Genomic DNA, 25,475 nt, shown 5'->3' with positions numbered 1-25,475 from the left:
AAGGAAACGGGATAGTATCGCGGTCAGCTGGGAGTTACTGAGGTTTATATGATGTACCGGGCGGTTACCAGGAAGAAGACGCGCCCGAAGCGATGGTGGGATGGACATCTAAATAGGAGAGAGCCAACCTGAAGGGAGAGAAAAAGACAATCGCCAGCCAATTCCTCGCAGAGAGTTGGATAGAGAAATAGACGCTATGCGAGTGTGCGTGCGTGCGTGAGAGTGCGAGAATCACCGTCAGATTGTGGAACGGAAAGACCCCTCTATATGCTCCTCAACATTGAGACCAGATCATGAGTCAATGCAGCTAGGGGAGAGCAATCACTGATTTATTCTTCTTATTTTTTTTTTTGTTTTGCCTCTGGTCTCTTTGTGCTCAAGTTTGCCCCCAAACGAGGGCTTGGAAATAGTGCAGACAGTATGCATGCATGTATGTAACGTTTTAAGCATGACTTCGTTAAGCCGCAAAACTGCATTAGAAACCATGCAAACAATCTGCTACCTGGCATTAGTTGACGCACTTGCGGAGGCGGTCGAGTAGAATGCGGGAACAATTCGTCGGAACGATTTAAAGGCAATCCCGCAAGACCCATTGAGGGAGTGACTTTAGACAGCCCGGCGCCCAAGCAGCCCGAGCATGTCTATCCCGACGCAGCCGCCCGCATTGGTGTCCTCGTTAATTGATACCAGCTTAATCAATGACTTGGTATATTCTATCCTCTCGACACGGCACGGCTCCCAATTGTCACGACATCTAAGACGCAGATGTCCTTCAGATGAGCGAATGACAGAAGGAGGGGGAGGGGGAACAAGGAAAAGAAGACGAAGCAGAAGCAGAAGGATTAGGGAAAGAAGCAGAAGAATAGACAGAGCTTTGCCATTAATCCAGTTCATCCCGTCAAAAAGTTGCTGATACAGATATGAGGTTCGAACATCGGGTTGCTGAAACCTGAGCGGCATGCTGCTTGCTTGCTTGCTTCGAACAGTGTGCATATTGCATGTTTGCATCTTCCTGGTGCATGAGTGAGACGAATGATGTGCATGGTGCTTGATCAGGGAATACAGGCAGTTGCTGCTAGTTTGCGGTTATGCACGATGAGTTGGCAAAACATGAAGCCTGTCTGCAAGGGAGAGAAGGGTTAATTGATTGTCGAAAACAAGAGCTTGCTTTCTTAGGTGCGTTATACTGAAAGGGAACGAATACCTAAAGGATAGGGATATGGATAGTGAACTCGTACGCAGAAAGTCTCAATGCGAAGGCCGAGGGGAGAGAGGTCCACCGAGGCCGGCATATCCGCCGTAAAAACACGGGTTCGGTTCGTGAGCTCAGAAGCATTTGCATCGTCGTTATCCAGTTCACCCGCAGCTATCGCTGGAAATAAGCCGGGGTGGTCCGCATTTCAGGTTCTTTCATCAGGAATACGAGCGCCCGAGTAGGTAAGTACCAGGCAAGTACTGTCAATGCATGGTCAAAAGAGACCCTCTCTTGGTATCATAAAAACAAAAAAAGATGGAGAGCTGAGTGTGGATGACATGACATGCTGCTTGCCAAAGGATCTCTTAAAGCTGTGTATGCAGTGGATGGCGCCATATTGGCCTCAACTTAACATTGCCGCTGTGCTGCGAGATAGGAATATCGTGGGATCTTGGTCGAGGAGGAGGAGGAAGGAGAAGTGGGGAAACTCGCCGTGCTAACATGTGCTAACATCTGCGGTGCGGCTTGTTGCAATCTCTGGCATGCAACACCCGTTTCAAATAACGACAGCCTTGACCTTTACTTTGTATCGGATGCTACTGAGAAGATATTGGAATGTAGATGGTATATCTAGCTACGGTCTCCCAATGATAGTTCACGTGATAGTAGTTTACGGAAGTGCACGACTTGTGTTCCTATCGGAAACTCCCTCCACAAAGCGAGGGGATGTCTATTTCTGTTTCTTGAGCTACATTTGTCCCAAGAAAGAGAGGATACAAAAAAAAAAGGGCTATCAAAAAAAGCGTGGAGAGAGAGAGAGAGAGGTCCAAAGTTATCCTCTCGTCATGATCAGACAAAAGTCATTAAATACATTATAAGCGTCGGCGGAGACCGACGATCACACCTTCGCTCAAAAGCCAATTTACTGACCTCCTCTGAGACGCAACACCAAGTGCAGGGTGGACTCCTTCTGGATATTGTAATCCGAGAGAGTTCGGCCATCCTCGAGCTGCTTACCAGCGAAAATAAGACGTTGCTGATCTGGAGGAATGCCCTCCTTATCCTGAATCTTGGCCTTGACATTGTCGATGGTATCGGAAGATTCAACTTCCAAAGTAATTGTCTTGCCGGTGAGAGTCTTTACAAAGATTTGCATACCACCACGGAGACGCAACACCAAATGAAGGGTGGACTCTTTCTGAATGTTATAGTCCGAAAGCGTACGGCCGTCTTCCAACTGCTTGCCAGCGAAAATGAGACGTTGTTGGTCTGGTGGGATACCTTCCTTATCTTGAATCTTGGCCTTGACGTTATCGATGGTGTCCGATGACTCGACTTCGAGGGTGATGGTCTTGCCGGTAAGGGTCTTGACAAAAATTTGCATACCACCTCGGAGACGCAAGACCAAGTGAAGGGTAGATTCCTTCTGAATGTTGTAATCAGACAGAGTGCGTCCGTCCTCAAGCTGCTTGCCAGCGAAAATCAATCGCTGTTGATCTGGTGGGATGCCCTCCTTGTCCTGGATCTTGGCCTTGACGTTGTCGATGGTGTCGGAAGACTCCACCTCAAGGGTGATGGTCTTTCCGGTCAAGGTCTTGACGAAGATTTGCATACCACCTCGGAGACGCAAGACCAAGTGAAGGGTAGATTCCTTCTGGATGTTGTAATCAGACAGAGTGCGTCCGTCCTCAAGCTGCTTTCCAGCAAAGATCAAACGTTGCTGATCTGGTGGAATGCCTTCCTTGTCTTGGATCTTGGCCTTGACATTATCGATGGTGTCGGAGGATTCGACCTCCAATGTGATGGTCTTTCCGGTGACTATGGTTGGCAAGCAAGTTAGCAACGGGTGGCAAACCGGGGGTTTAGGAAACCTGAAGGGAACATACGGGTCTTGACGAAAATCTGCATCTTGTCTGGTTGTTGTGAGGAGAGATAAACTTCTTTAAAGGAGGATAAGGTGGAGGTGGAACTGTGATTTCCTGGTGGCAAGCAACAAATCTGAGATGGTTTTAGAGGATGGGATTGTGAAGTGAAAATGAGAAGAAGGGGAGGGAGGAGGAAGAGGAGGAGAGGAGCTTAAATAGGATGGGATCGGGGCTGAGCTCGGTGGCACCAACACAAGCTTTCGATGGCAAAGAAAAACGGCGTGTTGGGCGAAGGGTGTGGAAGGCACCGGAACGTGACGAAGAGTCATGACGTCCATACATACTAAGTGCATACATTATGATAAGTACTCCCAGCCACAAGGCAGCCTGGATGACTCCGACAGTGCACATACATGTTATGTACAGATCCTTGTTTGGCAGCACAGCAGTCACTTAGGATCCAGGGAAGTAGGATCCTGGGCTGCAGCTGGCGAAGCGCTAGGCATGCATATGCCTGTCACTCTTGGCAGCTTAGTCGGTGATTCGAATTACCTATCATGGATTCCTATTTATACGAATTATTGAGATCATGGTAAGAACATTATAATACTATCTACAACTAGCGTACTATACTATACACGAACGAACGAACGAACGAACTCCGAGAAAAAAAAGGATCCTCAGAACCAAAGGCCAGCGAATAAGCAAAGCAGAGGGTGGGTATTATTATTTGGATTTCAAAAGTCAATCACGCCTAGGCCTCGTTCACAAATACCGCCGCCAACCCCATTCCCGTTCCAATGCACATGCTGGTGACTCCAATTTTCTTGCCTGTCCTCTTCAACTCCGGTAGCAATGTCGCAATCTGCCTCGCACCAGTGCATCCTAATGGATGGCCAAATGCAATAGCTCCCCCCTTGGGGTTTATCTTGCTATAATCCAATCCTAGCTCGTTGGCGCACCACAAGCACTGCGAAGCGAATGCCTCGTTGATTTCGTAGATATCAACATCGTCCTTGCTAATGCCGGTCTTCTCCAAGACCTTTGGAATGGCTTTCCACGGACCAACACCCATCAAAAGCGGTGGAACTCCAGCGACAGCTGCTGTAACATACTTGCCCAGGATGTTGAGGCCGAGTTGTTCAGCCTTGGAGCGCTTCATCAGCAAAACGGCAGCAGCGCCGTCCGAGACCTGGGAAGCGTTACCAGCATGGATGGATCCATCCTTTGCGAAAGCTGGTCGGATCTTGCCGAGCGATTCGGCAGTCATGCCGGGACGGATGCCATCATCCTTAGAAACCACAATCTGCTTCGTCTCGCCAGTCTTCGGGTCTTCGAAGGACACAGTAAGAGGGACGATTTCTTCATCAAAAAGTCCGGCTTTTTGGGCCTTTTCGGCCTTCTGGAAGGACTCAGCAGCAAACTTGTCTTGCGAAGCCCTGCTAACACCCTTGTCTTTGGCCATTGCTTCCGAGAGTTGGCCCATTGGAACTTTGCAGTTGGCGGCCTCAACATTCCCATCCAACAATGGAGAGAACTCGGAGACGGCACCTGGTCTGTGGGATCAATTCGAATTAGATAACCGCTTGAGATATCGAAGTATACGTGCACACGTGGGGTGTTCCGTACCCGTAGTTCTGTGACATGCTTTCGCAACCGGCACCGATACCAATATCAATCATACCAGCCTTGATTTGGTGGGCGACGTCGACGACGGCTTGGAGACCGCTCGAACATTGTCTGTTGAGCGACCTGACGGCGGTTGTGACTGGGAAACCGGCAACAATGGCGGCTGCGCGGAATTCAGTGGCACCGGCACCGGGAGCAAGGACGTTACCAACGGCAATGTCCTCGACTAATTCCGGGTTGATACCCTAGATGTTAAAAAAATAGGTAGTTAGACCTCAGATGTTCGTATCGTATGTGGTTTGGTTCGGTGGGTCCGTACCGATTTTTGAATAACACCCTTCAAGACGCCGGCAAGAAGGTCAGCTCCGGCTGTGTCCTTGAACCCACCCTTGCCTCCCTTGGTGAGGGCAGTTCTCAGTGCGGAAACGATGACGATCTAAAAAAAAATAACCCCCTTGAATTAGCACCAACTATCGGATGAATTAATTACGACACTGGGAGGAACAGCATCTCGTACATCGTCAGGGTTTTTCGCGAGCAAAGCATCGCGAGCACCGGATGGGACACCAGAGATCTGGTTCGAAAGTTGGGACAGACGCTGGGCTGAAACAGGCTACTGTTAGCAAATCCTCAGAGTTCCTCGAGTCTATCGAATCGGATATATCATACCGGCCATTTTCTCAATATCTGATATAGGTATATTGTATTACAGAATACGCGGTTTGTTAAAAAGAGACTCGGGTATTATATAGGTGCAGTACAGTAACGGTAACAAGATAAAGTTCGGGATTCTCGATTTGCCTTCGGCCTTGATGTTATATAGTTGGTTTATGGTTGGCGTTAGCCAGGATTTCACATGTCAGCTCCACCGGGCTACTTAGCACTTACGTACCCAGGAGCTGACCGAAGGAAGCAAGCGCATGCACCAAACAGCAAGCCGACGTGAACCCCGGACTTTCGAGGGCCTTGCTTTGCCCATGCGTCCGGCGCTGGGTTGAGTCCCGAGCCGAGGCACATGCTTGTTGATTCCCCTCAACCCCACAAGCTAGCGGTAACATTTGCATGCCAAGCTCGGAAGAAAAATTGCATACAGAATACGCTGGGTAAGCAAGAAGTACCTGCAGTGTGAGATATAAAGTATATATCATCGGATCATCATGGGCCACTTTAATCTCCTCTACTTGCCGACAGACCCTCCTGTCGCCAGGTCATTGGCCTCCGAAGTATCTCGCCCGTCGGAAGAACTTGAGGTCGTCACCACCGTGATATCAACCCCTTCCAACACGATTCGCACTACGGCTGAAAGCGCTCTAGGCCGGACACCAGCGCCGAACGAGCCACAGACCCGCCTTAAAGTACAGCTGCAGAGTTCCGACGAGGATTTGGAAAATGTTTGGACCGCTCTGTACTGGTACTTCCAATATACGAGCGATGCGGTCGTCGGAATACCCAAGGGCAAACCTGTTCCGGAACGATGCGTGGAACTCATTCTCGAGTCGGATGTGCCCAGCGCTCCTTCAGAATTCGGTGCACAGCTGGAGCGTCTTGGGCTCGTAGATATTCAAACCAAGGGGGAGAAATCAGTGCATCTGGTCTTTGCCAATGTCTTCTGGCAATTATCCCCAGAACTGTTTTTGTTGAACCTCAATGCCCACCGATATCTCCCTGCCAAACCACTCCGGTATACTCTTTCAAATGGTGTCATACGCCATCCAAAACGATCTCTTCCTCCTCCTCAGCAGCTTCCATTCTACACTCGTCACTGTATATCGGATAAAGTGAATTCGGTGTTCAAACTCAGGCCCGTTGACATGTCCGACCTCGATCTGATCCACAAATGGATGAATAACCCGAGGGTATCGGAATTCTGGGGTGAACAAGGCCCAATCGAGCACCAGAAGAAATTCCTGGAAACATGTCTTGCCAGCAAGCATTCTTTCACCGCCATCGGGAGCTGGAATGACCTGGACGCAGACGGGAATCTTACAACCTGGAGGGATGCTTGCTTCTTCGATATCTACTGGGTGAAGGAAGATCACCTAGCTCGGTACGCAAATGATATACAGGATTGGGATAGAGGTGTGCATCTCCTAGTGGGAGAAGACTGGGCCAGAGGAAGGTCCACTGCATGGCTTGATTCCATCGTTCATTGTAAGCTTCTGGCCAACTTGTTTAAGACCTTGGGATTATTGGCACTAATGCACTATCAGTTATGTTCCTTTCCGACCCCAGGACTCAATCCGTCTATTTGGAACCCAGAGTGGACAACGAATTGTAAGTGACTACTCTTCTTTCATCTAACGAGAATTCATTTTTAAAACCTGACTAATTCTGGATAGGTTCATCCGATTATTAACCCGGTATGGGTTCTATAAAGTAAAGGATTTCGCATTCCCTCACAAGCAAGCTGCATTGATGAAGCTCGACCGCGATTACTGGAAGGGCTGTCATTAGAAAATAGGTATACGGCATGCTGACGGCTGGCCTCGAGACTAGTATACAAGTAGATTTAGAGTTGTAACTAGTCATCCCCCCCCTTCAAAAGTGAGATGCGGATGTACATGTACACGCCTGTATGTAAGCAGTGTTATACGATTTCCTCAAATGATACCCATCTCCTTTCTATTACCAGTTCTTCCTTACGTATTGATCAACAAAAACAAGACCTCTAGCTCTATATTTTATATGGTGAGGAATCGGATATAGTGGCGATGGTAGATCGTAGAATCAATACCTAGGTATCTTTGTCTAACGTGGCTTTCTCGAACTGTATCGTCAACGCTTTTCAATGCTCAAATCTATCGACTTGGATTTATATCTTATAGCCAAACGAAAAACTCCACTCTGACTCTTCTTGCGGGGGACAAGCCCCTGGAGAAACCAAACCGAGGAAATCCTGTTACATACTATCTTGGTGAAGATTAAATACATAGGAAGCAATACGCTAAATAGCTAGTTTGGTAGGAGGGGGGGTTTAACTGAGGTATCCAAGAAGTTTACAAGCGGAATCGGTAACAGCAAAGACGCCACCAACTTAGGTATAGCATACCAAGGTACTCAAATAGGGCATTCTCTTCGAACGGGGCTAGGTCGATAGCCTCACAGACGGGGGTTGGTCAGGATCCAGTTCCAGACTTCTTTCCCGTCTACAAATAGCCTGTATTTGAGTACTGCTTGTCCAGGACTCGTAGAGTCGATTTCAACTGCTCCAAATTTGGAATTCCCATCGGGTATGTATCTGCGCAATAAGTTAGTGAGGAGAATGTAACAAAGTAGAGTATTCCGTACTTTATGAGAACATCTTCCTTGTCTCTTTGTTTATACGTTCTGACTGGAAGATAAAATTGGCTGAGAGGGGAACAAGAAAACTCATGTACGGTCGCAGATGCCGGGTAGGGCGAGTTCGGAGGAGGCGGAAACCTAGAAACTATGTTAATAATATCTGCCTGGAATTATTGGAATATCAAACAGGCGACATACGCTGTGGCTGCGAATTCGTGTCTGTCACCAGACAGGACCACGACACCAGCACCCTTGACCGACCACGCAGCTTCCAGTATTTTAGAGCGTTCCCATTGGAAACCGCGCCACGTATCATTTCCGTTAATTTGCCAATTCTTAGTCAAAGGAACGCTGCTAACAATAAATTTCCATTGGATATCCTTGTCAGATCTACGGAGCCACTCAAGAAGCTCATGTAGCTGCGCAGCACCCAACATGGTCTTTTCCGGACCATCCGCAACTCCATTTGGAGACCGGTAGCGTCGAGTATCAAGTAAGAAGAACGATGCAGGCCCCCAATTGAAGGTGTAATAAGTCGAATTTTCTCTGACGGGAGGAGGATTGACCTGATGTTGATATGATTTGTAAGGGTCAACCGCTGCTGCGTAGAGGCCACTTTCACCCTTATCCCAGTCATTTGCAATTTCATGATCCTATGGCTTTTTATTAGAACACAGCCCCGATACACCGACCTTCGTAGGAATAACTTACATCGTATACGTGGATCCAAGGGAGATGATCCCCAACGCCTGGCCAATCCGCAGATGAATATATCTGACGGTAGTTCATCCTATACGCCTCTATATCCTTTCCGGGGCGCATCGGGACCTGTATAATGTGGGAAATTGTAAGAACATATCGCTAGGGGCAACTCGGGTGGAATTTTAAATATCCTACGTCGATGTATATGAAGTCCCCTAAGAAAAGCATAAACTGCGCTTTGAGCTCCGGGAGAAGACTCCCTAGGATCTTAAAGCCAGGGATGTGCAGCGGGTGTGTAAATGGATTATAAGGAACCCGCTGCTTTATGCACGATGTCTACAACACTGTTAGTACGGTCTAATTTCTCGAGGGGTATGGGGAACCCACCGATAAAAAGGTAAATTTGCCTTTGGTGCCTTGTTTTGGGGCTGTAGTGAAGCTCCCCGTGTGGTTTCCCGTGGTTAGATATTGATATTTCGTCCCGGGTTTAAGGCCGGGAATAGTCACAGAGACTGCATAGTCTGTTTCCTCGGTAAACTCTCCAACCTGGAGCGTGTTCCATCGTACAGGGGCTTTGACAGGCCCGGGATAGGTCTGCTCCCTCCAAGAAACGACATAAACCGGAGAATGCTTGACGTAGTCCGAGCTGCTTGGTTCTCTAACAAGAATTCGCGCGGAGTGGTCAGATACCCAACCGGTCCTTGCGAATGAGAGGTCGTGCCCTTTGTGATAGTTTGGTAAAGTATACGTAGCATCGTAGACCGCAGCAAAACAAAGGGCATTGATCAGGAAGGAAACGAGGGTAAGAATAGGATTATCCGTTAAGCTGGGACTCCCAAGTAACAAGGTCTTCCAAGGAGCTGTCTTCTGGCGAGTAGATACTTTTACTTTCTTGGCTTCGATGACTATACCATTTGACGATTTGGCATCCTGGCTTCCTTCGGAAGTCGGGTGTCCTTGCTTCGACCGAATGGTCACATCAGACTCGGATTTTGTTGTAAATAGGGGTTTCGACAAAGTAAGCGCGAAATATGCAGGTAAGAAAATCGCAAACGAAGGTCCTAATACTCTAGGTATCCACTATATACCCCCAGAACTCGTTATTAGGATTTTATATGCAGTTTCCAGATAGCAGTCGACGGGACTTCGTTTGGGCTCGAGCTGTCGGTCGAGCTAGCAATTGCGATATACTAAGCATGATCGGAAGGAAGGAAGGATCGGGTTCACAGGTAAGAGGGACCTACCGGGCCAGGAATCTAAATTAGGAGAGAAAGTCAGCCACAAGATGAACCCAACATAGATTTTCAAATATTCGAGGATATAGGACAGGCAAATCTAGGGATCGAGGATCACTCACCCATCTCAAAAATACATAAGCAAATGTCCTGATAGCGAGGGTAGTAGTCACAGCTAGTTTCTCGCATATAGAATGTGGGATCGGGCCCAGATCTAATGCCTGCAGACCCTCAAACGCGCCGGGCATTTTGGTATATCATCAATGTCGCCGTGGTGGTTGTTTCGAGAGGCTGTCGCTAGCTAGGGAGATAGATGCATATGGCCTTACCTAGATCCTTTTAGGTTGGGGTGTGTTGTTGGTGTTGTTGTCGATGGTGTGCAGTTCGCGCCCAACGTGACGTAAATCCATGACATCAAGCTGTCTGGTTAGATCTGATTGGATGAGATTAGATCTTGCTCGACGCTTCCTCGTCCCACCAGTCAATGCCAATTGCGTGCGCTGCCTACTTACTTGAGTACACAGTACCTCCTACCTAGGATCTCACCATCCGCCAATCACTGGAAGCTCGAGATGGGCCCGAAACGTTCTGGTGCATCCTCCGCCTCTTCCGCTCCACTCCCACCTCTCAAAATCGACCCTACCACTGTTCTCAGCGATGCCATCTCCTTCTCCGGTACTTATCCTATAACAATCGGTGCGAACACTGTTTTGCACCCTCGGTGCAAGCTCAACTCCACGGAAGGCCCCATAGTAATCGGATCGAACTGTATCATCAGCGAAAGGACACAATTAATAGCACCGGATATCGATGGTCTCGTTTTGGGGGACTACGTCCACGTGGAGGTAAACTGTCATATCCAAGCCGCGAGAATCGGTGACGCCACTTCCATTGAGGTCGGAACCAAGCTGGGCAAGGGCAGTTGTATCGGTGATGTAAGTTCTTCCACCAAATAAGGGACCTAGGTACAGCTATCGCTAATCTTTCCCTTCTTGCTTTGTCTATTTTCAATAGAATTGTACTCTTTCCCCGCTATCCACCATCCTCGATGTCGGCGTCCTCCCTGCATTCACGGTTGTCTACGGTGAAAACCAAAGAAGGATGGATACCTCCGCCACGGCCGTCGCCCGGAATGAGACCATGCTAGCTCACATCGATTGCCTCAAAAAACTTCTTCTCAACAAATCGGAGAAGTATACCAGATGAACAGTTTCTCTCAAATGGGCGGCCTCGGGTTGGACCTAGTAGATTTCACGAAACCTTATTCCCTAACAAGTAGGTACAGTAGGCATTACACAAATGCCTGGCATCGGTCATTCAATACCCTTAGTATCGTGTGAGACGTGCGAGAATCTAACGAATATAACCTAAACGTTCAGGACATTGTCCAGATGTATTCGAACACCGATTTTGGATTGCTGAGAAGAGGAAGGCGAATTGGGTTTAATGGGATTTATAGGGGACCTTTGGATTGCAGACTGCGCATTGTTCCTTGCCGCGCACCATATATAAAAAGCAAAACGCCACCGAGAGGTATAATCTTATGTACATGTACAACTGATGCAAGCTTTGAAACGCCAAACAAAAACCCTCCGGTACTCGATATGATAATCGAAAGCTGCCCGGTGGCATATGGTGAGTAACGTGCAGCTACCATAAAACACCCCACAAGACAAGGGCAATGAAATATAACACAAATGAAGAGACCATGCAGGCGAACGTTGTGATCCAAAGCAAGCCGTTCCTATCAGATCAAAGTTAGTAGGTTTCACATCGCGAGCTGTCAACGTGCATAAAGAGGTGCTTACGCTGCGATCCAACCACTGTTAATCTCAGCGATATATACTCCTTTTGAAAATGCAATGCCCGTGAAAAAAATAATACTCCATCCCTGAACGACATTTTCGAATATTGGAGTTGGGAACCAAACAAACCATAAACCGTAGCCTATATGTTGAAATGCAACTATAATGGCCCAGAGTATAGCTAAAATAAACGGAACAGAGTTGACTTCTACTCCGTTGAAAGATCTACAAGCATTACTGGCGGGGCGGGTCGATGTTTCAATTGGAGGAGCATGTTGTAGAGGGATACCCGGAAAGCTTCGTGGCCGCTTTGCTTTAGTCCTTCTGATGGGTAAAGTATGTGAAGTGGCTAGTTTCGGACGAGGTAAACGAAGTGTCGTGCTTGTAGGTGTTAGCTGGCCGTAAGTCGTGTTCGACAAATTGGGGGACGGGAAATATTGGTGGGTAGAAGATGAGGAAAATGCAGGGTGTGGCGGGTAGGCTCTACCGAAAGAACCGCCATTCCCTTGCGTATCAGATTCGTCCTCCGCCTCATCCCCCGTGGTGATAGAGAGATAACTAGGGTGCGATGTGATTGACGGTCGATTTGTCACATCTGGTTTGTTTAGATGCGTGTCTAGGGGTGGGGGAAGTAAAGTTCCCAAGGATGTTTGGAGCTGTTGGGTGCTTCCGTAGCTTGGACCGTGCGGATGGTCTAGAAGAGATGTCTGTTCTTGATCCAGTGGGATAGATGAACTCAAAAGAGGTGTCTGTGCACCAGATATTAAACTTTCAGTCTCGGAGTCGCTGATCAAAGCACTTAGCCGACGAGTAGGTTCAGGAGTGTGTCTCTTTGGCGATATCTGGTTGCTGAAGGTCCAGGCGGGCTCCCGTCCTCCAAAATAGTCGCTATCTGAGGTTATAGACCCGGGCATAAGAAACCGGGCATTGTGTTTCTGTTGTGTCGGCGTGCTCTCTTCCTGATCATCCTCTTCGTCCGTTGCTGGTCGCGGCGGCTGTGCCGGCACCGCGGCATGATACGCCGGGCGATATGCGGTCGGGGTTAAGGGTGAATCTAAGGCATCGTTGTCGTTATCGGTAGCGGAAGTTTCTTCATCACCGGCATCATTATCTTCTTCCCGTGCGATTCGACGGCTTAGTTCTGGGGAGCTCGCTCGGTCTTCGAATTTGCTCAGTAAATCTTGGTATGCCAGGCTGCCGCCATTGCTTGGCTGGTAACGGTGTTCTTCCAGTGATGCAGAGTAGGGGTTTGTAAACGGGATGTCTGGCTTTCTAGAAAAGCCTCGGATTGTGCGAATGGTGGAATCTGTGCTTCGTTTTTTGCTGTGTTCCTTCCTCCAACTGTGATATGAATGGGGCCGAGAGGTTGACACTGGCTCCTCAACATCGACTAAGGCAGGGCGACTCGGGGTCTCGCGTGGTGTCAGAGACCACCAGGTATACTGATAACATTAGCTATGATCTCTAAAGCCGTTTTTTCCCCTTCAAAGGCTGTTTTGCATACCGTGCATTCCAATGCGCTCCACAGCCAACCCATCAGGTAGATCCCCTCCCATATACCAGGCTCAACTTCGACGCTTGTAGCGTGGAGGAACACCTTGGTGCCAGGTATCGGGCGGCCCCGCTTAGGTTCTGGATTCTTCGCGCCATACCCTCCTCCCCCGCCTTCCAAGTCAGATAGGTATCTCGCGACACCCCATCGCACAACTTCTTCCGCTACGCCAAGTGAAAAAAGTGCGACCCACGCAACTCGGCTTTCCGACGGAGATAAAGATTGCGATCGTGCTAGGAGGCGCAAACCGCATGTTGTCGCAAAGGCGATGCAGGCGAGTGGAAACGCATATCGCGCCGGATTCAAAGCGACCTGCAGTGATGATTCTGTGTTTGGCGAATTATCGGGTCTGTATGGGATCAGGATCGGTAGGAGCAGTAGGGCATGCACTATCAATATTGCTGGAGGAAGAAGGTAACGGTGAAAGCTTTGCCTCATGGCGGTTGGGCCAACGGCGGAGGCGAACCTCGCACAGAGAAGTGTTGTTGATGTTCGGACGGGATGGATCTAGGGAAGACGTCGCACCGACTTGGCTGGGAACATGAGACTGGAGTTCTCCCTGGGAGCGGTATCTCTGGATAAGAGATGCGATGCCCCCATGCAGTGAGGCGCCTTTGGAGAGTTATGATTCTGAACGAGTGAGGGGGTGGTGATAAGGAATCCGACTGGAGGAGCATTGACTATCGAGGCGGCATGTCTTCTAATTGAGTCTGGAGTTTTTAGCCCGGCATGTCAAGATGCCACTAGTTTAACTTGGACTTTGAATCTTTAATTATAATTTATCACACGGGGGCAGGCCGGCGCAGGGCCAGGATTCCAGACGGCAGACGTACTTGGATGGATGCAATTCAGGGGGCGCCTTCCAGAGACTCAGACCTGGACTCGAAGCAGTATGGGCGGAGATAGTTAGATGCAGATGCCTCAGCTCAGGAGATTTGAAAAATCTTCCCAGGCCTATCACTCCCATGTCAAATTTCTCACAGCTGTTCAAACTATCGGACGAAATGGTCGGAATGTCGTAAAATATGATGCCAGTGGTGTTCAAGAACAAGCTGCTGGATTCGAAGATGGGCGCATGTGGGGGCAGTCTCATGACCAATGGCAACCCCGCAACCTGGCAGGCTGGGCTTTCCCGTGTCCTGGTACAAATATACCCACCCGAGCTGTCCTGATGTCCTGCGGCTTTGGTTGTCGGTGTCCTTGTATCTGTACTTGTGCATGTCCATGTACAAAGGCATACACATGTGTCGAAATGCGCATGGGATCGACCGTGCATTGGCTTTTCCTCAACCAGCACTGGTGCGGGCACGAGACCTCTGAGACTGACAGACATCTCGTTCTTTTTGACATCACTCCCATTTCTTATCGATCATTCTTGATTACTAAGTCAGCCAGAATTATACCTTTCGCTAATCAATTAGACATATATATTTCTTTTATATCACCCGGTCAGTTTTCGCTTGAAAGGGCGTCCACATCGCCGACATCGTTAAACCACTCCCACCAACTCTGAAGCTGACCCTCCGCCCCTAGTGGAATGTTGAATAACGGATGCTGGACTCCTACCCTGTCGCTTTCTTCCGATACCAGGCCCTCTAACCAACCTCCACCAGTTCCATCGTGGCCAGTAGGCTTAGGGACATTCTTACTCGATTTCCAACGATAACCATGTCTAAACGGTGACTTTGTTAGGACGGGAGACTGAACAGAGACATCGTCGTAGTAATAATAGTGCTGAGCTGCTGAAAGACCCAGCAGTACGTAGTTGGAGTGGTAGTAGTCTGGGCGACTGATCAAAACAATGTTATGTCAGCATACAACTGTCCAGAATACGGCAGCGATAAGAAGACACCTACATTCCCGGCTTATCTCTAAGACCTCCACGAGGACCTTGACAGCATGTGAGGATGTAGCGAATCAACGCCTTCCGGCTCCACAGGTCTCCGACATTCATTTTCGTAGACTTCTTGCCAGACTCGATCGCATTAGCGGCAGCCTCGACAAGCGACCAACATCCTCCAACCCAGGTACTATAGCACCCGTCGACTAATTTGTTTGTTCTTCCGGAAAACCCACCCTCGGGCGCGTATTGTCGAGCGGAAAGCCAGGAAATCAGTCTATTGAGGTCCAGGGTTTTGCTCAAAGCTTCTTCGGGGTCACCAAGAAGACACAGTGCAGCCAGGACACAAAAAGCGTAGCCCCCATGAGCTTCAGCATTCGGTTTGGCTCCAATCCCACCTTCCCAGGTCTGACAACTCTTGAAGTACTCGGCGACCCCATCCAGAAGTGGAAGTTCACCTCGAGAAAGGTCACCCCGAAGATCTTCATCATCATATCCCAGGAGAGCTAACACAACCAGGGCGCAGTACCCGGCACGCACGTCCTCTTCTCCGCCTTCGTTGACCTTGAATCCTCCGTTTGGCAATTTAATCTTCCGTAACCATTGCAATAGCTTCCCCCGGTCTATCCAGGCAAAAGAATCAGCATAGACAGCTAGCCGCTCATCTTCAGGCAAACCTATTGAGGCATAGTACGATGTGATGGCGAGCGTTAAAATGGAAGCGTAGGCTGCGGCAACATGAGGAGCTTGCCCGTTCCCCCCTCCAAAGCCCCCACTTGGATGTTGCAGTGGCTTGAGACTCGAGACGGCTCTTAATTAAAGACGTAAAGGTTTTAAATATTAGTAAATGGGGTTCCAAGATATCTGTAATTTTGGTCCCTTACCGGTCGTTATAAATCCCAACATCCTTGCCTAGAAGTGACAATGCATTGATGCACCAGTATAGTAACCACGGCCTGCTGGCATCGAGGCCTACGAACCCGCCTGATAAGCCCTCGTCTAGAGGGCTGAGCAGAAATTCGACATGTGTTGCCTTATCTAACGGTGGAAGGAATGGTTGGTCGACGGATTTCATGATACTTCGCGCCGTTGAAAGCTGTTTCTGGGAGGTTTCTGTTTTCAGGTCGTCCAGGATGAAGGGGAGGTTGAGGTGTAGAGCAGGGACCCTCTCCGGGGCCATTTGGTAGAGGTTGGGATGGAAGGCTTCGTTTGTATTCCCTTCTGTTCGAGTCGCCAACTGAGGCTGTTCGCCTTCTTCGAGAGGCTCTACCTGGACCATCGTGGGCCAGTCTTTTGGAAAGGCTACCTTCCTTTTGGCTTTTGATTTGACTGCCCGGCGCCGATATGACATCCAAAGGAAATTTCCACCGGCTCGATATTAAGAAGCCTTAAGCCAATATCATGTCTTACGACAAGGATATAGCGTTGAGCAAGGCTTTGGATGTGGAGAGACTGTGGGTTTAGAGGATGTTTGACAGAAAGTAAGTCGAGAGGAGTAGACACATTTTATAATATAATACCTGAAGCTCAAAGAAAATCTTGAAGGCATATTTTACACATGTCTGATACAAGCTGTATTATTCTCTCGAGTTCTCAAGTAGATAAGTAGTGACTTGTTTGGTATCTACAAAACAATCGGTCCACTGCAAACAAGAAGCTAATCTGCTTGATCCAATCTATGCGGGTATTTTTAAATTCAACAGGTCACGGGTATCATATCATGCATCTAATCAATAGCAACCGAAGGACCAAACTCCAACATACGCCGTATGGATGCAAAAGCGTGGAAACGACAAGGAAATCTAGCCCATCATCGTTTCCCCTTCCCCTTCCCCTTCCGTTTCTTCTTGCCGTCCGGTGCATCGCCGATGGTCACCTCGCCTTCCTCAATCCCCTCCTCATCCATCTCCTTGAGCTTCTCCCTCCCCTCCACAAAAAACATCATGTCACTATACGGTTGTAATCAGATATATTAGCATATGTTGCCGTTTATGGTTGTTAACAAATTCCTACCGGAGTTGATCTTTCAAATCCGCATTCTCCCTCAGGAGCTCCTCGCGCTCTTTGTTAATCTTGTCGACCCGCTCGAGAAGACCATCATTCACGGTTTTCTCTTCCCTCCAATCCTTCTCGAACTTACGAAGCAGCTCAGTAGCCTTCTCGGCTTTCTTCTCGGCTCTTGTTTTGGACCTTTCTAACGAAGGGACGATATCTTGAGATAGATGATCTACTTTTAGCTTCAAATCCTCGAGAGCAGCTAGCGCTTCCTGGAGCTTCTCTGATGCTTCGTCTGCGCGACGAGAAGCCTTGGTAGCCTTGTCGGCAGCAGCAACCACCTGCTCTTCGAAATACGTCCTTTGTGAGTCCAACTGGCGGGTCAAGAGGTGTGTGTACTCCATGCCGATATTATCAAGCTTGTCGTACAACTCATCCGTGTTGCTTTCGTTCCTCCCGGAAGGGAGCTCGACGAGCTTCCCGTCAGCCTTGTTCTGGACTAACCTATGGACATATGCATCGGAGGCATAGTCCCAGACCCTTTGGGTGTCAACATCCATAGCGAAACAATGCTGTGTCTGTTCATAATGTTGGAAGGCGTGTTTTTCCTCGTATCTCCCACACCCCACATGGCCGCATATTAAACTATTCAAGAAGATCAGAACGTATGCCGGGGAATAAATACGAGGGTCTGATATCACACTAGTCACAGTGGCCTGTATTTTCAATTCGACCGGGCCTGCGAACTTACCAAATCCAAAGATTGTCCACCGCCCCGCAGCTGAAGCAGATATCACATTCATCTTCGTCCGTCGATTCCTCTTTCCCGTCTCTGAACCGTTTCATTTTTTGCTTCGGGCGCCCACCGATATTCTTTTTATCGTTTGAGGTGTAGCGGCATACAGGGCAGCTGCCATCTTTCCACTTGCTAAGACAGGCACAGTGGAATACATGTTGGCACTGGGTGGTCAGCAAGCCGGTTGTCTCATCCATTCGCTCCAGACAAACGGGACAAGTTGGAAGTTCTAACAGCGAAGCCGTCGGAGGCGGGGCCGGTTTGGTTGTCAAGTGGGCCGCGGTAACGGGAATCGTAGCAGGGGTCTGCTGAAAAGGCGAAGGCGGGTCGGTTTCATATTGGGTAGGATGTACTTTTTGTACCAGACCGTCTACCAAAGTAGAGCTAGCGCCGGGCAGATGTCCCTTTGAAGAGTCTATATCTGATAACTGGAACTGAACGCTCTTGACGAAAACCACATGGCACGTTTCCGGCTATATTCCAGTGTCAGTTGTGAGGCGTGACCGAGAGTTCAAAAATATCTGGGTGGGCCCAAATCCTTACTTCCATGGTATTAAAGACCCGGCCGTTGTATTCCCTGGTAAACCTTTTCGCATCTTCGAGTCTACGGAACTTCAAAAGGGCCATGTATCTGCGGACATCTTCACCAGTCCGGATCAACCTGAAGTGGCTTACAGCCTCACGTGTGTCGTCTCCGACATACCCAAGAAAATCGCTCGGAGTCATGTAGGCCGGCACAGCTAAAATCGCCACAACTGTAGAGTCGTGCTCGTCATCTGTCGAGACTTTATCTAGTTCGGTACCCTTGGTCGAATAATGATCTCCTCTAGCTAATTCTGGTGAAGTTTGTGTGTCCGGCTCCGGGCGATCTGTGGTCCCTGGGCTGAAGAGCCCCGGTGTCTCTGCCGTTTCTCGATAGAGATGGACGACCCCATATCCAATATTGGCAGTCGAGGAGACTATTGGAGTGTAGCGTGCCTTGACGGACGAGAAGTGGGAGTCTGCTGTGTCGGCAAAGCTGACGCTCTTACCTCGGAGCCGGCCGGTGGATATATCGGTATCATTTGGAGTTTGGGGCAGGGAAGCCATATCGATGCTTTCGAGGGTTACGACGGAGAATCTATAGTCCAAATGTTCGAGGGAGGCAGGATCTATAGAAGTGGGGCTGGCGGCGACGCTGCCGCTACTGTCATCATCTGAGGCGCATGAGGACCGTGCGGCTTCGGGGACGAAGGCAAAAAATCGGTCCCCGAGGATGGCAGAACACAGTCCTCGATGTCGGGAACAAGGCCGGTTTTGATTGCAATCTGCGAGAGGATATGGGAACGGCGGTGTATTTCGAGGACGATATGATAGTAGTAAGAGGACGCCATCTACATAACCACTAAGTAAGAGTAATGTGTGTACCTCCTTGGAGCATACCTACACAGTAAGCGTTATAAGCATGGGGTCGACTCGTTAATTCAACAGCTGCGGTGACATAAAAATTAAAATCAAATTGGTTGGACCAAATTGGTTATTAAGCGGTGGTGGCCAGTCGTCGGGCAAACTCTGGAGAATTCGATACGAGGTGGCTGCAGAGGCCTGCGCCGGAGACTTTTAAAACCACTTCAGTAGTACACTAATGAGTCTCGAAAAGCGGGAGATGCACACACATGTATGTAAAGTACTAGGTATTATATTATGCAGATACGATGGGTGCGGGTTTCAGGTTTCAGGTGCGGGTCGGTTTTCTCGTGCTGCGGGATTATTGATAGTCGAGCGAGTGAGCCATCTATCTGAACTTGGAGAAAGCGACCCCGCAAAAAAAGTGTTCGAGCAGGAAGAGGAAGACGAAGACGAAGAAGCAGGGGGTCGAATTCACCCACACAAGACTAGCCAGTAATAGACTGCAATCGAGTACTTCCTCCACACACCTACACACATATTTGGGTCAGAGGTACTTGGCACTATTCCTATACAGCTGTCGGATATCGTCGAAGTTTGGCCGCAGAGCCTGCCGGTTAGGCGGTCGTAAATAGCCGGCGAAATGGGAAATGCAAAAAAATAAAAAAAATAAGTAAGTAGTTCGTGGGGAAAGCAGGAGGGTATAGACGCCTCCCCGTATTTCCCACACTCGTTCGAAGACGGCATTATTATATTATCCCGTATGCATTATATAAGTGGTAGGGGCCGAAAGTATTTATATCAGAAGCCTTGCCTTGCCTTCTGGAAGGGATCATGGAAGCTTTTTTTTAAATTTTTATTTTAGCCAGAGATTTTTATATTTTGTTCGAATCTAGGCGGACGAGTATTCGACAGCTGTGCTCTTGCTTACTTCTTACTATACTTCCTGACAGAGAGAGAGAGAGAGAGAGAGGCCGTGGAATCGGATTGGTTTGGGCGACCCGCCGTGAAAAGGGCCCTGCATGTTTTGAAACCCGCTTGTCGGACAGCTTGAGCTTCAGGTTCTCTTCGAGCAGGCGAGAAGAGAAGAAGAAGAGTCTCGAGGAGAATCCAGAGAGAAATAGAAGACGGAACCGAATTCATGAACGGCACAGAGTAGAAGGGAAGAAGAAGAAGAAGAAGAAGGGAAGGGACTTTTAATATAATACAATAACCCGCCTTGTATAGTACTTCACTCACCGTTCCATCGCCATCACCAGTTCCATCACCACCATCAATACCTTACATACTTCTTAATCACGACCCCCAATATACTTTCTATCTTATATATATAAATATTAACATTAGCGTCATGTACGCGGATTCGGCTATGGTAAGTTAATCCCGATCTTCTTCTTTTTCTTTCTTTCTTCCCTTCCCCTCTTTATTTCTTATAATAGCACTACACCCTATGGATTTTTGTCATGTATGCGCCTGCCATGCTTGCCGGGCCTGGGTCTGGATCTGAGGGTTATTATATATCGGGATATGGATACCGATATGGTTATGGGTTATGAATATGAATGTGGTTACGGATATGGATGTATCCCTGCGTGAAAAGAAGGACACTCCTCCGGCTGGACTATCGCGATATGGACCCTCGCTGCCAGCCTGCCCCTCCTCTTTGCAATCCTCCGTGCGCGCTTCTTATCGAGCCTTTCTGGCCCCTTTAGACGAGAGAAACAGCCTCCGCACGACTGGAATTCCCTGAAACAGAAATCCTTCCAAGAACAATCCGCCTTTCTGGGTCCCGGCGATCGCTTCAACCCTCCAAAACCACCGTTTATTATTATCTCAGGACATGGCCAGCTGCAGACTTTGGGGTTGGGTTGGGTTGGGTTGGGTTAGCCTGTCCCGGCCAGCCAGCCAGCCAGGTTGACTTGGTCATCGAACTACTGACCGAAGTATCCAAGCACCCGAGCAAGTAGCCAACCAAACCAAACCAAACCACCGTCTCCTCCAGCGTATACTACCGGTCCTGCTATTGCTACTACTAAGCAACCACCGCTTCGGCATCGAATCTCCTCTCCCTTTCCTCCCCTCTCCCCTTCCCGTCTTTTTCTTCTGGGCCTGGTCGATAGAGTGGTGCTATTTTATATCCCTTCTACTCTTCGCTGTCTCTTTCCTTTTCCCCTTCCCTTCCATCACCATCGTCTCGGCGTCTCATCTGTCATCTCTTTTCTCTCTCCGAAAAGGAAGATACATTGTATTCCGTCCTTCTCGCCACTTTCAGACAAGCGGAAGAGGGGAGAGACACTCGGCACCCAACACTGGACGGCGGAATCCGAGTACCTTGCTTGCATAGCCATAGCCATAGGCACAAACACCACCCATCCATCTCTTTATCACCTGTCTTCGTTGCCGGCATCTCGAATTCCCAACATCGCTGGACATCGTAAAATCACTCGCCGATTTCAATTCCGACAAATAATCATTTCCTATCCTATCGCTGACAGGTACACAATACAAAGCCCGAAAAAAAATAAAAATAAAAATAAAAAAAATACCCTCCTGTCATTATCATTATCATCATCACACCCTCAAACCACTCGTGCCATCATAACAATATCGTTTGGGACGTTTCGTCTCTCTGTCCAAGTCTCCACAGCTGGGAGTTCCGTTCCCTTCAATCATTCCTGGTCTCGCCAAGTGGATCTTGCATGCATGCATGGTATTTTCGGCGAACTAGCCAACCTGCCAGCTGCCTTCGAGCTGCTCTGAGGGGGAAACGCGATTTCGTGCTCCGATGAATATCGCCAACTATCAAATCCGCCTTGGTAAACTCCTCGGCTGAGATATTTGTGTTGTTTCCTTTTGGTGTCGCTAGATATTTTTTCCTCATTGTAATCTTTATATTTTTCCTCATGTTGTATTCTTTTTTCGTTCTCATTCTCCCCTGGTTCTCCGTCGGAGCCTTGCTTCGTTTTTGTTGTTGCCGTCTTCCCCAAATCGGATTGCTAATCAGTCTCGCTACCGTGTAGTTTGCCTCTTCGAGGCTAAAACCCGCCAAAGCCCGGTTGATGACAATTGAGCTTGACCAAGCTCTCCTGATGAAAGCCCACGGAGCTGTCCCAGCGGCTAGCCCGCGTGTATCGACGTCTTCAACTTTGGTTAACCCCCACGCATCAATGTCTACTATATCATCTATATCGACAACTTCCACAATCGCGGCACCTGGCCAAGCAGGTTCCCCCCTGGTTGCCTCCCCAGTGGCCACGTTCGGCCCGTCGATCCCGACTGTCAACGACTCGGTAATCAACAAGCAAGCGGACGCCTCCCAATCGCTGTATCAAATATGTCGGCAACTCAAGAAACGACTGGAGCTCATTCCGGGGATGGACAGGTACTTGGAACAGTTCGCTACAGATCCCGAGCACCCTGATCTGCCGGCGGACCCCGTGTACCAGCTCTGGCACACATTCAGGACCGGTGCTCCCCTGATCCTGCTCTATAATACCCTTCGCCCAGATAACCAAGTTGCTGGCGTGGATGAGATCCCCGACTCTCTAAACAAGAAAAAGGCGCTTGTATTCCGTTTTTTAAAGAACATCAATGAAGAGCTGGGCCTTATTGGTGACAATACTTTCATCATCACAAACGTCTACGGCGATGACACAAATGGCTTTGTCAAGGTTGGTTTAAACTCTGACTTTCTTTTCGGGGGCATAGGTACCTAGATGCTAAACTACCGGACTAGGTCGCAAAAGTAGTATCGCAGGTTCTCGACGAGCTAGAGAAGAGGAACATACTAGCAATAAGTAATAAACTCGCCGACGAGAAAGGTGAACGAGCTGGTCTTGACAAGCGCGGCAAGGCAGTTGCCGAGTTTCTGGATACCGAACGGAAGTACGTTCAGGATTTAGAACAGTTGCAACAGTTCAAGCAAAGGCTACAGGCAGAGGAGATCGTATCCAATGACACAATCCACTCTTTGTTCCTTAACCTTGATCACCTCTTAGACTTTCAAAGACGGTTCCTTGTCAGACTGGAAATGATGTACGATATGCCGGCTGAGAAACAGAAGTGGGGATCCCTCTTTCAACATTATGTAAGCCTTCACACATTTTGCGTCATCCTGAAATTTCTTCAGAGCTAACTGACAATTGGTAGGAAGCAAAATTCTGTGTCTATGAAGATTTTTGTGCCAACTTTAAACACGCACAGGACCTTGCGGTGTTGGAAGCCCCGAGATTGAATAAGCTTGACCATCCGCTGAATAGGGCCGGCGTCGGAGGCTTTTTGATTAAACCACCTCAGCGAATTTGTCGATATACATTGTTGTTAGAAAGTATTCTCAAGGCATCAGCACAAGATGACCCGAGAAGGGAAGACCTCGAAGAAGGCCTTAAGACGGTGGTTAAAATTAATACCAAGGTCAACGAGGCTATCGGAAAGTTGGAAAATGCAGAGGTTGTGGAAGAATTAAAAGGTAGGGTGGAAGATTGGAAGGGACATCAAATCGACCACTTCGGCGATCTCCTCCTATACGGCCAATTTACTGTAATCAAAGGAGATGGGAAAGGAGATGGAAAAGGAGATATTGAGAGAGAGGTATGTTGTTTTCGCGCTCCCAACCCCAGAACATTATCAGGATGGCCGCCCTGTCTGACCTCTTCGATTTAGTATCAAATTTACCTTTTCGAAAGGATACTACTCTGTTGTAAGGAGATCGGGACGAATAAGAAGTCAAAGGCGGCTGCAGCTGGGAATAAAAGGGGGCCCAAACCCCGTCTCCAACTTAAAGGCAGAATCTTCATGCAAAATGTTACGGACATTGTTAGCCTGGCAAAGAATGGTGACTACAAAACATCAGCCCGATGGGATTTTCGCTCGCTTCTAACATAATTACAGGATCGTATACCTTGCAGATCTTCTGGAAAGGGGATCCAGGTGTCGAGAATTTTATTATCCGTCAGCGCAACGAAGAACTGCTGAAGCAGTGGAACAATCTTCTTCATCGGCAAGTCGCCCTGTGGAAACGAGACGACGCCCCAGCCAGATCCGATCGTCCGGCTCGATTCCCCACATCGAATACGGAATTTATTTGGACCGCCGGCGCCGACGTGCCCCGCCCAACCGAAGACGGCGTCTCGTCCGATGATGACGATGAGGAGGAGGAGGAGCAAGGAGAGCCTGAAGGGGCACAGGCCCCACGGAACGAATCGCTGGCGAAATACCCGCCGGGTGGCAGCCAAGCTTCTTTCCCACCGCCCAAGCAGCCCAAGTACCCGATATCGTCTTCCAACCAATACATGCAATCGCAAACTGCTACGCCTCTTTCCGCAGCGACACCCACAAATGGTATGTCCTACTTTTCACCTTCGGAATCGCCTATGCCCACGCCCCAGGGCAGGCAAACATCTGGGCAGTATCCGTTCCCGAAGCAAGGTGGCCATGAAAATGGAACCGCGATGGCTAGATCCACTTCTAGAGAAGGTAGCGGCCAGCGAATCCAACGGCCTACGCTTCCAGGTATCGCACAGCCTCAATCTACCACCCAGCAAAACAGAATGCGATCAGCAAGCAGTCCTAACATTCACCCGTTGCCAGCCTCTTCTCCCCTCGGGCGTGCAAATGCTTTGGGCACTCCTCCGCTTCCTAATACGGTGGGTTATCCTACCCCTTCAAGGATGATATCGCAAAGCCCATCTCTGTACTCTCATGTTCAGCACCTGAACACTCTGCCTGAAAACCCACGCTCTAGCGGAATGGCACATATCAGCACAATGCACCAAGACTATATTCCGAGAAATGGCACACCGCCGATGGAAGCCCTCAGAGTTGGTGACACAGCATCCCTACCCACAATGCGGCAGATGCCCGTGCCGTCGCTCAAAGTCAAGGTCAGCTATATTACAGATATGTTTGTGATTATAGTTCCGCAGAACATCGGATATACCCAATTGATGGATCGAATCGAGCGAAAAGTAAGACTCTGCGGCGGCGCAACATACTCTAGCAACAACCCCCTAAGGGTCCGGTACCAGGATGAAGATGGTGATTACATCACTGTTAATTCGGACGAAGACGTCCAGATGGCTATCGAGAGCCGATTTCACGGAGGGGAGGAGTCTATGAACGCTGTAACCCTCTTTGTAGCGGAGGACGATATCAGACGGCGTTAAATCACAGGCTTTGGCTCGCCACAAAAGCT

The 25,475-nt window shown here is 48.9% G+C and overlaps 9 protein-coding genes across 9 annotated transcripts; 3 read left to right on the top strand and 6 right to left on the bottom strand.

The window, feature by feature from the left end:
- Nucleotides 1-2,117: 2,117 nt before the first annotated feature.
- DFL_007347 (uncharacterized protein) lies at nt 2,118-3,103 on the bottom strand (the record flags this gene model as incomplete). Its single annotated transcript, XM_067636913.1, has 2 exons — nt 2,118-3,013; nt 3,082-3,103. The coding sequence occupies 2 exons, from the start codon at nt 3,101-3,103 to the stop codon at nt 2,118-2,120; spliced, it is 918 nt and encodes a 305-aa protein (XP_067488481.1).
- Nucleotides 3,104-3,814: 711 nt separating this feature from the next.
- On the bottom strand, nt 3,815-5,365 carry DFL_007346 (uncharacterized protein; the record flags this gene model as incomplete). The annotated part of the gene is made up of 5 exons (XM_067636912.1): nt 3,815-4,616; nt 4,690-4,934; nt 5,009-5,125; nt 5,207-5,292; nt 5,359-5,365. The coding sequence occupies 5 exons, from the start codon at nt 5,363-5,365 to the stop codon at nt 3,815-3,817; spliced, it is 1,257 nt and encodes a 418-aa protein (XP_067488480.1).
- Nucleotides 5,366-5,846: 481 nt separating this feature from the next.
- DFL_007345 (uncharacterized protein) lies at nt 5,847-7,143 on the top strand (the record flags this gene model as incomplete). Its single annotated transcript, XM_067636911.1, has 3 exons — nt 5,847-6,840; nt 6,900-6,963; nt 7,029-7,143. 3 exons carry the CDS (start codon nt 5,847-5,849, stop codon nt 7,141-7,143), a joined length of 1,173 nt encoding a protein of 390 aa, XP_067488479.1.
- Nucleotides 7,144-7,788: 645 nt separating this feature from the next.
- On the bottom strand, nt 7,789-10,156 carry DFL_007344 (uncharacterized protein; the record flags this gene model as incomplete). Its single annotated transcript, XM_067636910.1, has 8 exons — nt 7,789-7,927; nt 7,978-8,109; nt 8,170-8,624; nt 8,683-8,799; nt 8,869-9,009; nt 9,061-9,753; nt 9,918-9,929; nt 10,031-10,156. The coding sequence occupies 8 exons, from the start codon at nt 10,154-10,156 to the stop codon at nt 7,789-7,791; spliced, it is 1,815 nt and encodes a 604-aa protein (XP_067488478.1).
- Nucleotides 10,157-10,480: 324 nt separating this feature from the next.
- Nucleotides 10,481-11,114, top strand: DFL_007343 (uncharacterized protein; the record flags this gene model as incomplete). Its single annotated transcript, XM_067636909.1, has 2 exons — nt 10,481-10,843; nt 10,923-11,114. The coding sequence occupies 2 exons, from the start codon at nt 10,481-10,483 to the stop codon at nt 11,112-11,114; spliced, it is 555 nt and encodes a 184-aa protein (XP_067488477.1).
- Nucleotides 11,115-11,558: 444 nt separating this feature from the next.
- On the bottom strand, nt 11,559-13,703 carry DFL_007342 (uncharacterized protein; the record flags this gene model as incomplete). Its single annotated transcript, XM_067636908.1, has 3 exons — nt 11,559-11,652; nt 11,717-13,155; nt 13,218-13,703. 3 exons carry the CDS (start codon nt 13,701-13,703, stop codon nt 11,559-11,561), a joined length of 2,019 nt encoding a protein of 672 aa, XP_067488476.1.
- Nucleotides 13,704-14,714: 1,011 nt separating this feature from the next.
- DFL_007341 (uncharacterized protein) lies at nt 14,715-16,384 on the bottom strand (the record flags this gene model as incomplete). The annotated part of the gene is made up of 3 exons (XM_067636907.1): nt 14,715-15,054; nt 15,122-15,916; nt 15,990-16,384. 3 exons carry the CDS (start codon nt 16,382-16,384, stop codon nt 14,715-14,717), a joined length of 1,530 nt encoding a protein of 509 aa, XP_067488475.1.
- Nucleotides 16,385-16,915: 531 nt separating this feature from the next.
- On the bottom strand, nt 16,916-19,342 carry DFL_007340 (uncharacterized protein; the record flags this gene model as incomplete). Its single annotated transcript, XM_067636906.1, has 7 exons — nt 16,916-17,054; nt 17,119-17,745; nt 17,852-18,369; nt 18,440-18,508; nt 18,572-19,082; nt 19,162-19,269; nt 19,323-19,342. 7 exons carry the CDS (start codon nt 19,340-19,342, stop codon nt 16,916-16,918), a joined length of 1,992 nt encoding a protein of 663 aa, XP_067488474.1.
- A 2,999-nt stretch (nt 19,343-22,341) lies between these two features.
- Nucleotides 22,342-25,446, top strand: DFL_007339 (uncharacterized protein; the record flags this gene model as incomplete). Its single annotated transcript, XM_067636904.1, has 6 exons — nt 22,342-22,953; nt 23,019-23,369; nt 23,432-23,872; nt 23,945-24,116; nt 24,173-24,622; nt 24,872-25,446. The coding sequence occupies 6 exons, from the start codon at nt 22,342-22,344 to the stop codon at nt 25,444-25,446; spliced, it is 2,601 nt and encodes an 866-aa protein (XP_067488473.1).
- Nucleotides 25,447-25,475: the final 29 nt, after the last annotated feature.

This window comes from Arthrobotrys flagrans (genome assembly GCF_004000055.1).
Source record: "Arthrobotrys flagrans strain CBS H-5679 chromosome Unknown unitig_8, whole genome shotgun sequence".
NCBI lineage: Eukaryota > Fungi > Ascomycota > Orbiliomycetes > Orbiliales > Orbiliaceae > Arthrobotrys > Arthrobotrys flagrans.
This window is presented reverse-complemented; position numbering and strand designations above follow the sequence as displayed.